Raw genomic sequence first — 18,545 nt, 5'->3', positions numbered from 1 at the left:
TGTGGCTGCCCCCTCCCTGGCAGTGTTCAAGGCCAGGCTGGACGGGGCTTTGAGTAACTGGGTCTGGTGGAAGGTGTCCCTGCCCATGGCAGGGGGGGTGGAACTGGATGATCTTTAAGATCCCTCTTCTATGACTACGATCCCTTGCCTCTGAAATGATACCAAGTCATCTGTCAACAACCCAGTTCCCAACCCTGCCTCTAGCATGGGTCTTACTACAGCCCTATCTTGTCCTGCTTTGGAATCCTTTCTCCGACCCTTTCATATAAACAATTTCCCATGTAGGACACAACAGACTTTTAACCTAAATTACAAAATCTCAGGCTAGCACATCTGCAGCATCACACAGATACACAGGTCTACACTTGTATACTGAGACAGGGGTGGCAGCAGGTCCTGCCTTAGGGTCATATGTGCCTGCCTGCTTTCTCTGCTCTTTCTTGTGGATGTAAGATCCTTTCTAATCGTAATTCCTGGGACAAGCAGCTCAAACGTATTCCATGGCACACGGCATGGTGCAGAGAATACAAGAACCTGGCATGGAAACAGCCATCAGTCCAGGCAGACACACAGTTATGATGCTACAGTAGAGAAGGGCAGGGAAATAAACCATTATGTCTACAGAGATGAGATGAGACAGAGAGAAGCACTGTTCACCCTATGCTGTGCTACACCCTCACCCATGAGAGATGCACAGACTCACCCTTCTTCTGCAGCAAGTCAATGGAGATGGACTCTGTGTTGCCATCTGGGGAGAGGCAGAACTCAGCAGGGGGTTTCTCTGCTAGCGAGAAGTAGTCAGGGAAAAAGTCAGTGTAGGTAAGCTGGAGTTGCCTCATAGACTGTCCTGCAGGGCCAAGAGAGCGGGAAGAAGAATCAGTCCCAAACCCTTATACCAAAGTCTCTCCCACAGTATTTGCTTTTCCAAGAAGCAACCTGCACCAGCAGCAGTCTTCACCCCAGCCTGTTCACAGCTGTGACAGCAAGGCTACAGGCTTGTTACTCACCCAGCAAAGGTTTGTAACGTGAGCCTGTACCCCACAGCTCACTCAACATCTAGCTCCAGCTGGACTGGGGGCCCACGGGCACTGGAGGGTGCTGTAGCAGGTTCACCCCCATTGGGCTGGTGCCAAGGGTAACCTTGCTGCACCAGACTCTCAAGGCTGCTGTGCAGATAGCCCCAGCAAGTGGGGTCAAAAGCAGAGCACAGAGAGAACCCCTACTTGTCACACACAGGCACGGACACGGAACAAACTACATGTCTTCTGCCTGGCCCCTGGGATGATATCTGTTTTCAAAAGGAGACTTCTTCAGGAGCTCTTTCGTGTACTCAATTTCCACCTGGCTGATTCCCCAGCTCTGTGCTAGGCATCTTCCCATGAAGGAGGGGTGGAGAAACTGTGTTGGCAGAGTGAGGTGTAGAGCTTTGTGGAATTCCCTCCATGACTTGAGGCTGGCCTGCAGAACGATCTCCCTCCCACAGATAGACCACACTGCTCTTCCCAGAGGACTCTCAAAAGTTCAGCCAGAAGCAACCTGCCCCTCTCAGCCCTTCCTGCATAGGTCTTGGAGGACAAGGAAGCCCTTAAGGGAAAAGCATGGAGAACACAGAGCCCCATGGAGCCCCACAGTGTTGCCAGCTGCCCCATGAAAGCTACAGCCCAGCACCTAGCACGCTGCCATGGTTGGGATGGATGGGCAGACATTGTGGGGCACAGACAGGAGATATCCAAGGGCCACAACTCCTGTGTGAGACATGAACTACAAGATGGACACAGTCCAGGATCACTTGCTGAAGTATGAGCAGGCTCTTGGGCCATTTACTTTCCCCTTCAATCCAACCCAGAGCTAGACGACTCCTCTCAGCTTGTAGAGAAGGGAGTCTCCACACAGATTGTACCCATCCGTGAGACAATTTTCACCTTCCTCTTGTAGCCCTCAGCCTCACTGTGAGCAGATACATCATCCCTCCCACTTGGAGCAGAGCGAGCTGTGATAAAGCCAGGCTGAACCTGAGCCCAAAGGGATACTGAACCTGAGCCCCAAGGTCACCTCGCAAGACCCCCCAGCAGAAAGGTGGTGCGCACCGTTCAGCTTGCAGTGGAAATGGCTGGTGTTGAGAGTGCCAGGGAGCTCAAAGATGGGGTTTCCCCGGTTCAGCCGAGGCTCTTGCTGCCTCCTGTCTAGGCTGCCTGCTAAGCTGGGCAGCCCCGAAACACGATCCAGACCCAGGGGGTTCCTCCGCCTGTACTCCCGCCACTTCAGCGCTTGGGGAGAGAGGTGGTTCGCTAGGATGCCGCAGGCAGTGAGCACCAGATGGGAGGATGTGAACAAATGAGAGGATGTGAAGGGGAAACGGAGAGAGAGAGAGGATGAGAAAGAAGACAGATAGAGAAAGAGAGACAGCACATTAGTTAAAAGTCCAACAGCATTTCAGGACGTTAGCACACACACATGGAGGGAGGTGGAGGCCACAGCCTGGCAGGGCAGGGCAGGAGCCTGTGTGGCCTCGTGGCTGTAGGCACAGAGAGAGCACGTTTGGGGTGCAAGCACCTGGCATGGCGTGCTGCAAGATCAGGAACACACACTGCCCTCACAGAGGCACAGTGTAGAAGTTGGGACTGGAGGGACACGCTCTTAGTGTAGGACTTTCTTTTGCAGGCAAAGTGATGGTAGGGGCTGATGGGCACTGCAGTACCCAGATGCAATTTCGCTCCGGGCTGTGGCTGTAAGAGAGGGTGGTACTATAGGGAGCAGCCACAGCTATGGGAAGCTGGGGATGTTCCAGACAAGCATGTCCTGGTGGATGGATACCTACCATTGAGGGGCCGTATTCCCATGCTGCTCAGGGGACCAGAGCTGCTGGTCTCACTGCCACTTCTCCAGTGGGGATCTGCATGGCCTCCCACTCTGCTCAAGGGCATACCACCCACAGAGAGGGGTGGGAGGGACCCACTGTGGAGTCGGTACTCAGAGAGTTGTGGACTTGGCTCCAGTGCTGCCTCCTTCTTGGGAACCGGCTTGGGGTTTTCCTTTTGCCTCAGGGAATCAGCTTTGGTGGCTTGAGAGGGCTGCATGGCACTGACAGCAGGGGAAGACCTCGTGGGAAGCAGGCTAGCGGAGATGGGACAGGATCTGCTCCTGGGAGGCTGGCTCTCTCCAGCTCTCTCTGCGGTAGGCGAGGAAGAAGAGTCCACGCTTTGAAAGAAAGGCACGTTGCATCGCACAGGAGAGTAACTCCCCAGGGGGGATGGTCGAGTTGTCTCAGGGGCAGGTTTCTTAATGCAGCCATCAGTGTGGGAGGCAGCTCCGTCCACTGAGCGCTGGGTCAGGAGCGTGCTGTGGGCTTGGCTCCCCCTCACCGCTGCCTGCTCTGCTGAGGTGGCCGAGGCTGAGGACTGGGAATTGGAGATCTGCTGGCTGGCAGGCCGGTTGCTGGACAAGCTGTAGAGCTGGGAAAGGCTGGAGGCAAAATGGCTGTGCAGGGCACGGGCCTTGGGTGGCTTGCTGAAATGGTGCTGGAAAACAAACGGCTGGATGGGCAGAGTCGTGGGACGCTGGTCCTTGCTGTAGCGTACCACAGGCTTGCTGTCTGTGCCACCACCTTTGAGGAGAGAAAGGGGGACAAAATGTGAGGATGGGCAGAGGACAACAATCATCAGCCTGGCAGATTGCAGGCAAAAGGGAATGTGCTCTCAGCTGCAGGAGGAAGAGATCAGCTAGAGGTCAGTGACACGTGCAGAGTGGTTCAAGTCTGAACTGGTTACACACATCATGAGCTGGCAAGGTAAAGACACGTGGCCCCAAATTCAGTGTTTCCAGCTGTTGACAGCTGTCTGGAAGAGTAAAGTGCTGCACCAGGAGCTCGTGTCTCCTGGTAGGGTCACCGGCTTCACATCCCTTCCCCATCCCTTGGTCCCAGGACAGCACAATGTAATTTTCCCAAGTGCCTGCTCTCGACCTGTCTCTGCCCAGGCAGTACCACAAAGACATGGCCCAACATGCTGTGATACAACCAGATTTCTTATCCCAAAGGACTGTTCCCTCCCAAGTGTGCTGAGAACTCACCCAGCTGAGCACAAGCATTACATGCAATAGTACTGCAGTTCTGCATCTGACATTGCACTCAGTGCTATCAGGAAGGCTGCTTGCTTCCCCTTCTCCTCTTTTTTCTCCTTTAACTGTCCCTGCTCTGAACACACAGGTACCTTCATCCCCCTGCCTATACAAGACCTAAGCAGGGTGTTCTTAAATAAATCAGGACCACGGCAGAAACAGGAGAGCTTCCAACCCTGGAAAGCACAGGTCTGCTCCAGCAAATGATGGACACAGATGTCCTAAGGGAGTGTGCTGGGCTGATCTCCTATGCGTGCATGCCTCCAGCTCCTGCTGGGGTCACAATATCCTGAGGGACACAGCTGAAGCATGACACAGGGTGCACTCCGTGCACCACACACAACACTGGATGCACACGCAGGACTGACTGGGATCCCTGATTACCAGCCACGCTGGATCCCAGTGCAGTGTGGCACCTTCTCCCTTGCTTCCCCCCAACTCCTCCAGCACAGCAAATACTGGGACACAGGACCCATCCCAAGCACAGCCCTGGTGTTACCCACTGCCTGTGGGTGTGTCAGGCCCTTCTCCCTGTAGCTAGCTTTTAGCAGGGCTTGCTTTCCCTCTAGCCTTTCCTCAGACCCTCTAGGCTTGCATGCTGCTCTCAGTTTGAGTAAAGGAGCTCTGCTCCTAACTCCAGCTGCAGGCAGGAGCTTTCTGCACAGCACTAATGGCTGCCTTGCTGTCAGAGAGCAGAGGAAAGGATTCCAGCTGGGCGTGCAGGATCTGCTGGGACATATCACCCTGAGAGCTCCTGTCCTCCTCCTCCTCCCTAAACAGAGTTTGCTCCTTCTAAGTACTTCCTCTGTAAATCAAAAGGGCTGCCTTCTGCCAGCAGAGACCTGTCTTGCTTGCCATCCCACAGCAAGTACACATTCAGGACTCAATAAACAAACAGGACAATACCTAAAAAACTCTTGCTCCAAAGGCCAAAATCTCTCCCACACCTAACAACATGTTCTTCCTATTTCCTGCCAGAATTCTTCAGAGCATTAAATGGGGACAGTCTGGCCCTTGGCATGTTAGGGGCGATCTGCTGCAGCAGTCTGGTCAGAGGCACTTCAGCCAGGCTCTTACTTGTGAAGCAGGTACAAGAACTGCCTAGCACAGAGACAGCTGTCTGCTGCCATGCTGGAGAAATGGCCATACCTCTGACGGGGCTGTTGCACAGCTTCCTTACCAGGTCAAGCAATGGCAGTATCACGGTGCAAAGCAACACCTATATTACAGGCTTTTCTACAGAGGGAACTGCTAACAATTACCCTCCATAGGATCCTCTGCTGCAGTCCAATGCACTGTGAAGGATATGACCAGGATATTCCAGCAGAGACACACAACTGGTGCAATCTCTGCAGGACTGAGGCTGTAAGTCCTGGCAGAGACTGTGTGAGCTCCCTGACCCTGCACTGAGAGGAGACTGCTGGCTACGCCTCTTCCCTCTCCACCTCTGCCCTATGCAGCTCCAAAGAAAAAAGGCTAAAAACTAGTCAATGTTCCCCTTCCCTTTATTTGCTGGGAATGTGACTCTGCTGAGCATCTTTACATGTCTTAGGAGCTAAAGTCGTGTGATTCTCATGGACTGGAAGGGAGACCAAGCTGCACAGACCCAAAGTGCTAATGTCATGTCCTCTCTCACAAGATGTGAAAGGTTTGCACAAAACCTCACGAGGTTTTTAGAAATACGACAAGACACTTGCACTGATCTGGGTCTGAAATAAGCACAGCAGGGCTCTGTCCCAGGGACTGGTAGACCAGAAAAGAAACTGGACAGGCACTGGTCTCCCACAGCCATGTAGATTCCTCTGCTGCTCCCCTCATGTCCCAAAGAACAGCCTTTCTTTCTTCCATTCTGCCTAGTTTTGCTCCTTACCGTCTGCTCGGGCTCTAACATCTCTTTGTCCGTGGCCACTGGCAGAGCCACCCGAGAAGCTGGCATCTGCCTCCGTCAGCAGGGAGAGAGAGGCTTGCTCACCTGCCCCATGCCCACTGGGGACCTTCTCACTGGAGACAGAGTCTTTGGTGGAACACAAAGCCTGGCTGTCCCCAAAAGCATGATTCAAACAGAAGCCCTCGCAGCTCCTGTTCAGGCCATGGACGAAGGGCATGGGTGGAAGACTCTGGCTGCGGCGAGCTCTTTCTTCAAGGAAGGCTGGGCAATCCCGCTGTGTCTCAGGGATAGGGGAGAACTCCAAGGAGGAATCACCACTGGACCGGAGCGGTGGCGAGGTGCCATTTTTTTTCCGGCCTTTAGCCAGTTCAGCAAAAGATGTCACTCGCTTTGGGGGAGAACTCTGGATGGGTATTGCTGGACTTTCACTCAGCTTGACTGGACAGCTCACCATGCGCTCCAAGGAGCCCAGCCTGTTGCTGGGACTCCTGTCCAGGTTCTGGTCATAGCTCCTGGAGCGCTGCCGGCTTGTGTTGAGGTTAGGTGGTGACACATTCACATAGACCTGACCCTCAATCATGTTCTGGGTAGATTCTCCCTTTGCCTCTTCTTCACTGCATTCCACATTGTTTTCTTCTTGTCTCAAGTCAGGCCTTCTAAACAGATAGTATTCAGTGGGCTGGGCTGGGCTACCTTTGGTATGGTCTTCCGAGCAGCTAGTTATGGAAGATCCTGCCGGGCTGGGGGATGACTGGGAAGACAAGTCACATGTGACTAATTTATAATAATTCTGAGTAGCCACAACGAGCCGTGCTTGGCTCTGAAAGCAGGCAGTGAGGTCTGAGCTCTCCGAAGTGCAAGGCTCACAGTGGAGGTGGTAGGAGTTGCAGTTAGCATCAAGGACAGGTGAGGAGGAGTGTTGACACCCACACACTTTCTCTGCACTCTCTGGGTTATGTGACTCGCAAGACATCTTGGATTCTGTGGGTGATGAATGCAAATCCAGGTAAAAAGCTCCTGTGTCTGAGTGGCTGCAGAAGGAAGAGTCACAGGACAGGTTGGCTGAATTCAGGTTAGATCGAGAATGGCCATTCATTTTGTTGTAGAGAGCACTGAAATTCACCAGAACCCCATCAGAGCTGTTGCAGGAAGAGTCGCTGATGTAGCCCATCTGTTGATCTATCATTTCTGACTGACTTGATGAACTGTAGCAACGGCAGTGCTGGAGCTCTGAGCTGGAACAGCTGCATGACCGGCTGTGCAGGGCATCCTGATTCCTCAGTGATTCACCTGTGTTCTGGTTCCACTCCTGGTCACCACCATCAAAGGAGAAGCGGGAGGAGCTGCCACGACGGCAGCTGCATTCATCCAGATCCATGCGTTCTGAGGCCTGGTGGCACCTGTTTGCGTTGTTCCTCTTCTGGACATCATCGCTGCTGATTTTGTCCTCTTGCCCGTCTACCACACCAGACCGGCTGGCCATGTTCCAGGATTTCACAATGTGGTTGGAGTCGTGGAGGTGGAAAGGGGGCAAGGCCAGCTCGTGCAGATGAAAGGCAGGTTTGCCAGCCACAAGTGAGTTGTGAAGGTGAAAAGATTTTTGACCCAGGTCATCCCCAAAAATGCTGAGGTCTTCGCCCTCACTCAGCAGGAAAGGGTTGTGTCGCTTACTGACACTAGGGACAATCAAATCCCTCGCTTTGCCTTCTTTGTTGTCTGAGGCCTCTGCTGAGGCTTCAGAGGTCTGGAGAAAGCTGCTGTACACCAAGGAGTCAGTCTGTGAAAGGTCTCTGTCTGGAAGGGCAGAGGTCCGAGTAATGCTGAGCTCAGGCTGGCAGAAGGGGTTGGTCCTTTTGCTCATGGAGCAGCACTGTCTGTCAGGGACCTGGCAATGGACCAGGGGAATGTGATGGACTATCAGCGTCTCACCAGTCAGCTTGGGTGGACTATCCATGGCGAGCAATGATCTTCAGGACATCCGTTAAGCTGGTGCTACCCATGGACAGGTAGGGCTGCACATGAGAGGCAGGGAGGATACTTCTCATGAGGGAATTCAGATACCTAGAGAGAGATAAAAACACCAAGGAAGTCACCTTTCAGCAAAGGCAGCGACTGTTTAAAACATCATTGGTTTGACTAAAGACTTTACGTGTTGACAAGGACCAAACTGGTCCCTGTCAGCACAAGTACCTGAGCACAAGGTCCTGAGTTGTCCTTCTTCAGAGAAAGCATCACAATGTAAGACAAACAAAACCCCTGCCTGCAGATGCCTTGGACAACACTTGTGCTTTCAGCTGACCCCTCTCAGACTTATCTGAAGTGAGTAACTGATTTCAATCAAGTGGCCAAAGGGCTGCACAGGCTTTGGGCCAAAAGAAGACCTCACTGTGGATGGCACCGTGTAGTTCACAGGAAAACACACAGATAGCACAGGATCTGAAAGATACTGCTGCACTCTGATGAGAGCAGTCCCTCTTCTCACACTGTATTAAATATCTTTGCCTCCCTCTAGGTACCATGAACTCTTCTTTAAGGACCAAACACTGAATTGCACTGCCAGGCCTTGCAACATTAGAGACTGGAACAGGAAAGAAGCAACAACCATTCCTCTCCAAAATCCAGGAGCCCCATGAGGTCCTGAGCAATTTTAATGGCACCAGGGGAACATGCCAAAGTATGCAACTACTTATGCACACAAGGGCCTCTCATGTGAAAAGGAGTGGATGACTTCAGTGGGGCCATGGGGAGGCACTGGTGATGGTTAAGTAGGTCCCACACAGCACATTGCCTTCTGCTGATCTTTTGCTGATGATTAGGCCTCAGCTCAAACTGATTCTTCCTGTGGTCTGGGATGTCTGGTTCACAGGTCTGTGACACTCTGCCACATTATCTATATGACTTACCTGCTTTTCTTACTAACAGCTGCACTTCACAACAGTACAATGGCTACAGTCCACAGGAGTCATAGAGGCAGGGCACAAAGAGCCCCACTGCCTCACTGTTCAGTAAACAGCAGATTGGCATAAAGTTAGAATATGGTCACCAGCATCTAATATGGGAGAACAGAGAACACATTCATTCTTCCTTCCCCATTTAACCCAGAGGTCCAGCCTGCAAGTGCCTCCAGGACAGTCTGAAGGCCTCTTGCCTTCCCTTCTGAAAGGGAATGAAGGGGGCTCAAACAAATGAATTTCTGACAATTATTAAGACTGAACTGTGATGTGATGTGATGTATGAAAGCTTTGCTTGCGTTTTGCTTTGTTTGTTTCTCAAAGACTCCTGCTTCTCAACTGTTTCCTTAGGTCTCTTTGTTTAGGTAAGATTAAAACACTCATTAGGCTCTCTGCATAAATCACTGATAGCAGACTGATAGCCTTCAGTGGACACTTGGGCAACTTCTAGAGTGAGATAAGGGGGGCTCAAACAAATTGACACAGAGACCCTACTATAGGGAAAATGATTCTGTTGATTTAGGAGGGATACACCTGTACTTCACAGCGCACGCTCTGGAAAGAGGGCCAACCACTGTGAAGAAAACTCCTTCCTCCCTCGCCCACCGAAGACCCTCACCATATTTTCATTATGCATGCTTCGACAATGTAAATTAATTCCAGGAACTCATTATCATTAGATACCCTGTTCCAGGAAATCTAGTGAATATGTATGATGTGTGTATGTAAACCGATGTCCCTTGCTAATTCTTGGGAGCCCTTATGGTGGAGAATCCCCAGGGTGATCCCAGCGCTACTAATAAAGAATACCTGCTTAACAGTTATAATGGATTCTGACTGTTATTTTCTTTATTTCAATGGCATAAGAATAGTAATTGAAAAATGCTAAAATAAAAAATCAGAAGCACTTTCCTCCCACACATAGTAGTGTTTCTCACAGACACAGGAAAAAAATATAAAGATGGAAACGGACCCAGTGTTTACAGTAAACACTCAATGATGTAAAAGTTAATGCTAACACCAGTGTTAGCGAACAGGCAAGTCTGAGATCTAGACTCAGACCTACAATGAGGGGCACATTCACCCTCATGTCTGTTTCTGCAGGGGTGCTTCACCCAGAATTAGGCTCTGAAGTAGAAAGGTCACCTCAGCGATGTGGAGGTTATCCAGCTGGACTACTGTGTGACCCTAAACTCTCCCCCACCTATAGCCTCCCTAATGCCTGTATCACCCTTCACTCCCCTTTCAGTGACTCTGTCTCGTTTCCCACAGCCACTGTCGCAGGGGCTGAAATGAGTGAGTCCATCCTCAGCCTGGTTCCTGGGGGAAGATCTTTTCCATCAGGATTCTCAAGATCACATTGTTCAAGAACTACTGTGGGTAACAGCAGCTCCTGACTCTGTGTCTAGCACACAGAGAGACATGCTGAAAGTGGTGTACTACATCTGAGGCAGCGCCCATGCCTCATTTTGGGCCTTGTGCACTATTGATGGTACTCGTAGCAGGAGGAGCCCCTATTTATCCTGCCTTCCTGCCCCCCCTGCCAGCATTACAGTTGAAAAGCTGGTCCTCCAGTGCCTATCTGCTCATGCAGGCCTCCCCTGATCTTGTTACTGCCTTTGTAGCTGATCAGAGTGCTTAGATCCCATCTCTTCATGTGGTTTTGCTGTATGTTGAGTGTTGCCACAATGCAACCACTTGAAAAGCATAACTGTGAAGATACAGACCGTGATGACAGCACACTTCACTGCTGAAGCCTTGGGTCTCTGCTGCCTCTAGGAAATGGCTGCTTGGAGCCGGCTCCCAGCACCAGCATTGATCTGCTGACAAGCCCTGCCGAGCAACACGCGCTTCACATTGGTGCAGAAGCTGCTGTTGGAGGACAAGGCTTGCACAGGCACACTGTGACATTTGACAACAAAATGTCAAGAGAGCTGACAGCCACCACTTCCCAGCTGTCTCTCTGGAGCTCTGGCTGCAACATGGAACGCTGCCCAGCTATTCAGTTTCAGCAGCAGCACAGGCTCCCTGGGCAGACTGTGATTCACTGGCTGTCACAGATGCTGCAGCAGACAGATGCCCACTCTACCTGCACCCGCAGCCTGCTCCCAGCACACAGCTCTGAGGTCCAGTATCACAGGTGACACGCAGCCAGCTCCTGCTGGGATCCATTCTAACAGCTTCCCTAGGGATATGCATGACTTTTTTTCTGCCCTAGATACCCCTCATCTCTCCCTTGGGACATCTCTTCCAGCTTCCTCCTGTCTTAGGGATGCAGGGAGGTTGGCAATGGCACTGCCTGCGCAGGGATTATTCAGTTCCCAACACTAAAGCATCCTCCCTGGCCATACCATCCCTTCACTCTCCCTCCCTGATTCTGGAAGACCATAGAAGGATCCTCCCACTCCCTATTCGGGGTCTGGTAAACTGAGATTGACACTGGGGCATAAAATCCAGCAAGCAGAATAGTTTCAGATTCTGATGGATTTCATCAGCTCTTTGTAAAGCCCTCACAGCCCTTTGGAGGGGGAATTTTCTAAATGCGGATAGGCAGTCTGTACCTGAACACTTTTTGCCGAATCACTTCATTCTTCTCATTTATCATCTGCAATAGCACAAGCCCACAGTGTGCTGAATCCTGTTCAAATATAATAGCAAACACAGCACCCAGAAAAGCGTGCCACGGCAGTGCAAGGCAAAGAGCACGCAGGGGAGCACCATAACTCTAGACACATCAGTTCAAAAGCCATTTTCATGGCAAATGTCAAAATTCTTTGCCTTCTCCTACTGACATCTGTTTCTAGATGGGAAATACAGGTTATTTATTCAGTCAGCTCTTTCTTGAGGTGCTAAGGGTTACTTGGAGAAGGTGGGCACCTGACGTTCATTACCTGTCAATGCTTCATTCCCGTCAAGATAATACAGAGCAGAGAAGGATGGCTTTTTTGTGAGACACCTATGGTGTGGTATGGAATTGCTCATGAATGCTTGTATCCACATGTGTGTATATATATATATACACATGACAAAAACTCCTTAGCTGCAACAAAGCTCTAGCTAAGTAGGAGGTGGGTGTTGAGCAACAAAGGATGGTTTGGCACTGATCTGAGCGCCACCTACCAAGCCATGTCTGTGCTTTAGAAAGGAGGCAGCATACTGCAGATAACAGGGGCATGCAGCACCTTGCAGACCTGAGCCCTTCAGGATTTGCACTTAATGTTTTGTTAAGTCTTTGCTGAGCACTACATAGGGGCTCCCAAATCCCTCCTCTGTCAAATGCTCAAAGACTGAGGACACTGGGCTAATTTAAGGGTGATTGGTGCAGCTCCATAGCTTCTGGAGTACAACCTCTTGCCTCTGCAATCCTGCTGAGGAGATGCAGAAGCCGTCAGAGTTGGCTCCAAACTGGCCAATTAGAGGGGGCTGGTGCAAATACCAGCCTTGCCTCCAAAAGTGTTGTTGAGTAGAGGTGTGGTGGTCACATACCACCAGGCATACCCTGCTATCGGTTACCGATCCGGCCACACTTTTGGAGTTCCATTGCTGATTGCTTAATACCCTGCTTTGACCAGTGCTGTCAGCTGCACATGTGGGGCAAAAGGGTTTAACACAGCAACACAAGTTTCCTCCTAAAACGTAATGCAATACTGGGGAAGGCATGCAGAAATTTAATAAATAAATGTGATTTAAATGGAAAAAGATTGTACATATAGCATGGAGGATGGACAGGAACAATATTATCTGAACTGTCAGCTGGAGGCAATGCTGGCTTTCTGGAGGCTGGCTTTTCTGAACAGATTATCATTTCTACAAATTTCAGTTGCATCATCTATGAAACTGAATGCCCAATGGAAACCTTTAACTGTGAGGGTTCTTGCTACCTCTTTCTGCATGGCTAGTATTTCACTGTCATCATCTTCCTCAGATGGACCAAGATCCATTATGTGACTCAAGGGTGAAAGATGGAAAAACAGGTAAAAGCTGGACATTCAGGTTCACAGATGAAACAGCAAAAATCCTTTTATAGGGTTGTTCCACATGAATCCCTGACTCTTACAGAGCATTTGCATTTACACACCTGAAGAAACCACACAGCTCTACAAAACAAACACAAAAACAAACACAAAGGAGAAATACTGCAAAAAGCAACGTTTGTGTGAACTTGCAGACAGAGGCACAATACAGACATCTCCTCTTTGCTCCACAGGGAGAGATCTATTCAGTTTACTCCCTGTAAGTCTACACGAATCCAAACTGAAAGCCACTCTTCAGACAGTGTGGGGGATCTCAGGGCTCACTGGTTCCAGCACCAGTTTCCAGGATCCCAGTAACACAGTTCATCCCTACCCCAGATTTGCCACTCCAAAAAGCTGCCAGAAACTACTGAATGGCTTTTAAAAAAAATTAAACAGGAAAATTCCATAAAGGGTGAGTAAGAAGAAGGTGAAGAGGAGGAAGACTGTTAAGTTGTTGTAAGGTGGGCCTAGCAGAGGTGTATGTTTGGATTTCTGTTTATTTCTTGCTAGCTAATGCATCTCTGTCAAATTCATGGCTTCATTAAATGCTTCAGTAAATCATCCAGCTCATTAAATGAAAAAACAGTGTAAAAAGAAATACTAGTTGTTTGACTCATCCTAAAAGTCCAGCTCTCCTCCCCTGCTTTGGAGAACAGGGAGCATAGTGAGGGTGGGCTGTCTGGTCCCACGGTGAATATTCCAGCACTCGGTGTTCAAAGGGGGCTGCAGCAAGACTGAAAGACTAAGTATTTCCTAAATTTCTGCCTCAGCTCAGGCTGGTTTGTCTTGTGGTTCTGAGCAATCAGCAATTCCTGAAAAGACCACTTCCCTTTTCTTTCCACAATGAGGTGCTGCCTGGGCCAGGGCTTTTTCTAGCAGTTTCCAGGACAGTCTGACTAAGCCCATGATTAATATATCATTACATCCCAGAACTGTACAGGATTATGATGTGTTCAAAATGGAAACTGCAGCACATGATGATCAATCACATTCCCTGTGCTCATGGCAGCAAGGAGCTACGCAGGTCAGAGATGAGGGGCTTGCCAGCAGAGATGAGAGGGGGCATGAGACAAAAATAAGCAATAGGTAGTATTCCTGATGATGACACAACTAGCATGAGACAGGTACTGCCTCCCAGTCAGAGGAAAAGAAGCCCTAGCTGCTTTGGGCATTCTGAGTTACACAAGACATCAGAAATAGCTCAAGCAGCAGATCTACACCGGGTAATACAGGAGCTGGACAGTGACCTAACCAGTTTCTCCCATTTCTGTGCTCTCTTGCTCCATGACTCATCATCTGACATGTGGCACTCAACAGGAGCCACTTATAGGCCATGACTCAGGAGCATCCATGAGGTGATCTGGGCTGGAACCTGCTCTTCCTTCCCCCCACCAGCTGACCTCTGCCCCAGCCCCCATCACATATGCTCTTAATTACTTTATGCAAATATGTGGAGGAGAAAATGACTTCTGATGTTTCTAGCTGTTAAGACCACACTGAAATTGCTGCTGAATTAAACTGCAGACACAGTGAATCCTTTCTTATCACAGACACTCTGGTAGCAGGGGGATGAGGGACTATGGTTCTACAGCACCCTTCTGCCTGAGTACTCTGAGAGCATACTAAAGATCTCACAGGAGCATAAATTACTCAATTCCTTTCTGAAACATGGATCTCCCTGGGTGCTGGAGCCTGGGTGCTGCAGGGCTCCTAGAGCACTCAAGAACCTACACAGAAAAAATTCTAAAAGCAAATTAAATTTCTGGGTAGAATCAACAGCTGAAGATGCCAAGCTTAACTCCTCCTTAACTGCACAGTTTTGGCCAGGGCTTAGCTGCAAAGCAGGGCTGTCAACTGGCTGCCTCGTGAAAGTGGCTCTTTTTACAGACCCTGGGTACCAGAGACTGCTGCTGAGTGTGGCAAAAATCACAAGCCAGCAGTTGTGGGTGAACCAGAGTCAAAGCCAGCAGAAGTGTGGACTGAAGGTTTTCACACCAACTTCTACGCCTGGGAGCTGTGAGCAAAAAAAGTCTCCACCACAACAGCCACAGGAGAGCAGAGAATAAAGTGTCCTGCTGAGGGAGTCAGGCATCAAAATCAGCACAGCCTTGTGAGTCAAAGATGGCTCTCTGACTGTACCTGCAGGCATACAAAATGGCAAAACTGCTCACAAGTCTGTTATATAGCTACAGGCAATGGTGAATCCTCTCTCAGGTGTGCACTGCAGGGGGGAAGGCTCCCAAGATGATAGCAAGAGGTGGCAAGGGCACAGATGCTTCATATAGATGGAAATATTCTCAACAGCACTGGAGATGTCAAGGGTTGCTGGTGATCTGAAGCATCCCTAGAATTACTATACTTTGGAAAGACCTCTCCATGAGAGGTCACAAATCACCTCCACCGGGCTCACAGGACTTTCCTCCCTAACATTTACTGGAACCTGGCTTCAGACAACTCGGTGTTGCCCAGACCATGCCAACAGAGAAGTTCTGCTTATACAAGGCTATGGGAGGATAATTTCAGAAGGAAGTTTCATCTGCGGAAAGAAAAAGCACACAAGAGCTCCATCTCCAGTAGTTTTAGATCCCTATCATCTTCACGACTTGGGGAAAAGAGATAAGCTAAGCCCTGAAGGGGACAAAGGTCTGTCTTCAAATTAAGATCTCACCACTGTACAGGTCAGGACACCCATACAGACTCCAGCCACTCCATGGTTGCACATCTTCACTATTGCTTCCTCTCCATAGCTGCAAAAAAATCCTGAACCTTCCCGGCAAGGCAAAAGCATCGGTGATCGGTGGAGACAGACTGACAAATAACGAACTTAGTCTTAAGATAACACAGTTAAAGAGGCTGTAAAAATCATGTTTATTGTCTATTCAGTCCAGAGCTCCATATATGTAGGAATCACTCACTATCAAGTGAAAAACAAACATTTCTGGGATGGCAGATTACAGATGTACAACCCTATGTAGCAACACAGCAAAAGTATAACAGGCAGCAAAGGTGGCTACAGGAGAGTGCAGTAAAACTACAGCAGGGCCAAGTTCTTGAAATAATTGAAGCATTACCTTACAAGCCACCATAAATAAAGCAGCTAGAGATGTCAAAAAGCCCCAGCAGGATTATTTTCAGACTTGAACACAGCAGTGGTACAACAGTTTGCTAACAGGACTAGGTAGCTGTGTCCCAGCGAACAGGAGAAGCAAAGCAGGTACAGCATTACCTAGCAATGATGGGCATGAGTTCTGCCAGACAGCCAGAATGCCTGCATCTGCAGAGCTGTATTATTTTTAAATGATGCAATCCTACATGAAATTTAATACACACTGTGTACAACAGTATCAGGAGCTCCAAATTCAAGCACAAACACAAAGCATCCCAGCAGCAGCCTGGTTTTATTAGATTTTCCTCTTCACAATGCACATCTAAATGGTTTTGCAAACAGCAACTACATCCAACAGCTGACTCCTGCTAAGACTGCAGGAAAATTTAACCCCTTCTAGCTCTAGGTAATTCTGCCAAGACCAGAAGCAATAACTGGATACATGGGAAGAAATTTTCTGTCACTTCAGAGCAGGAACATGCAATTCAATGGTCCAGAGGCTGGCAGCACCCTGATTTGGGGATGACAGCATGCTACAAAGCAAAAGACTGAGCATCAGCCCAATAAAGGCAGCACCTGATGACACTAATGCATCAAATTTATCCTGCCCTCTGAAGGACATTAGGACCACATATACTTCTGCTGCTGACAGCCAACTGCTTTTAGACCACAGGCTGGATTTTGCAATCCCTTGAGGGCAGCTGGAGGAAAAGACCCTGAAGCACACAGGTTTGGAAAGGGAATTTGCCTCATTACTCTTAAAACCGTGTATTTCTTGACCCTTTTTTGGCCAGGCCCCTGAAACAGGTCCTCTGTAACCAAGTCCAGATGCTGCCTAAATCTCATTTCAGCAGAATTCAAGATGGGTGAAAAAAAAGGTAGAATGAATCCCAAGATGATGGGACAAGAAGCTTCTGAAGTGGGAACAAATCCTTGAACCACAGCAAGACTGTGCAAGATTAGAAAACAGCCTTTGCACTTCACAGTAGGTCTTGACATGACCTCCCTTGCCAAAACAAGTCTATCAAGAATGTTATTCTCAAGAAAGACAAAAATCAAGAACTGTTTCCACTAGCTCAGAAATAGAGGGAGGAGAAAGATGTAATGGACAGATGAACATACTTAGTCTTCATGGATCAATTGCTACAGGGAGTTGTGATTTCAGCACAGGAACACAGACATCTGTGGACTGAATCAGATGGATAAAGCCCTGTCTTCCACCTCTGCCAGCAGTCTGACATGCTCTACAAGAGGCATAATAACCCCAAAGTAGGCAAATGAGGGACCAACTGCTCTATTCTTCCCCCCCAGTAACAGACTGTGTCCTTCATATGGGAACAGTTTATGTCTGGAAGTGGGTTTCATGACCCACTCATAGAAAGTTAGGAGCCTATACAATCATAGTGCTACATATTCTTGACATCCCTTATAGCATTCCATTTTTTTTCCTGAATTCTTGCAATTGTTAGGGCTTGCAACTTCCTGAACCAGTGAGTTCCACACAAAATTCCACACCACAGTAGCAGCTGTCTGTCAGTCCTTTTGAATGTATGGGCATTTAACTTCATTGCTTGTCCTTGGGCTAGGGCAGGGAGAGCAGCATATTTTCTACTACACGTGCCACCGCTCTGAGCAGTCCCAATCTTTTCATTCTGCTCACATACAAGAGTATTCTCAGATCCTTGGTCCAGTGACCAACCTCTCTCCAAGCGTCCTCCTGATGTGTGGGCCTGTTTGTATGTTTACATGGCCGGCAGCAAGGCAGAACTCAAGAGGATCTGGCTGAAACCACAGCATCAATTCATGTAACATTTTCCATGCAGCAGAACTAACAAAAGGCAAGCCAAAACCTTAATAAAATACTTATGAAGCAGACCAGGCACTCCTAATGATTACACATACTTTTATTCTGAGAGAAGAAACTTATCCCTTGCAGGGGCTGGAAACCCAAAACAAACTTTGCTTGTTTGTAAAGCTCTATTCGGGACAGTTTATTTTAGGATATCGCTTCACAAGACAGCTCATGTGCTAATTAGGCTTGGAATGACTGGGCTCAACGCATTAAGGTTCTAACTAACTAAATCTGATAACCCTGGATTAACCAAGGTCTTCTGCTGAGGAAAGTCTTGTTGGGCTGCATAGGGTGCACACACTTATTATTCACTAGGAGAAAAAAGGAGGGCAAACAGGGATGATCCTTGCCTTTGTACTAGAAGAGCAGGCCAGAGTCCCAGGGGTCACACCAAGTCTACTGGAGGGATGACCACTCGGCTTTTAATTACTTCAAGGGTGTTCAGGAGGCCTGAGGAGACACCTTAAGACTGTGGGCTCCCAAATCTTCCCAGCTAGGACACCTCACATTTTGGATACCTCCTTTCTTGGAGCTGTTGTGTCCTTTCTGTATCAAATGTCTCCGAGAAAAGAACAAGTACCTGTAACAAGTGGTGAGAAGAATTTGCATCTCCTAA

At 49.1% G+C, this 18,545-nt stretch overlaps 1 protein-coding gene across 5 annotated transcripts in view; it reads right to left on the bottom strand.

Annotated features, from left to right (window-relative positions):
* RUSC2 (RUN and SH3 domain containing 2) overlaps positions 1 to 18,545 on the bottom strand; it is a 64,725-nt gene that overhangs the window by 12,007 nt on the left and 34,173 nt on the right. For 3 of the 5 annotated variants that reach the window (XM_074931870.1, XM_074931872.1, XM_074931873.1), the window contains 4 exons: positions 5,987 to 8,065; positions 2,819 to 3,604; positions 2,088 to 2,288; positions 704 to 847 (listed from right to left, as the gene is read on the bottom strand). In XM_074931870.1, coding sequence (XP_074787971.1) covers positions 704 to 847; positions 2,088 to 2,288; positions 2,819 to 3,604; positions 5,987 to 7,958 — 3,103 coding nt within the window. In that variant the 5' untranslated portion in view covers positions 7,959 to 8,065. The remainder of the gene's footprint in view (positions 1 to 703; positions 848 to 2,087; positions 2,289 to 2,818; positions 3,605 to 5,986; positions 8,066 to 18,545) is intronic. The other 2 variants (XM_074931874.1, XM_074931875.1) reach the window with 2 other exon arrangements.

This window comes from Athene noctua, chromosome Z, assembly GCF_965140245.1.
Source record: "Athene noctua chromosome Z, bAthNoc1.hap1.1, whole genome shotgun sequence".
NCBI lineage: Eukaryota > Metazoa > Chordata > Aves > Strigiformes > Strigidae > Athene > Athene noctua.
The sequence above is the reverse complement of the archived record's forward strand: the minus strand, read 5'-3'. Positions and strand labels throughout refer to the sequence as shown.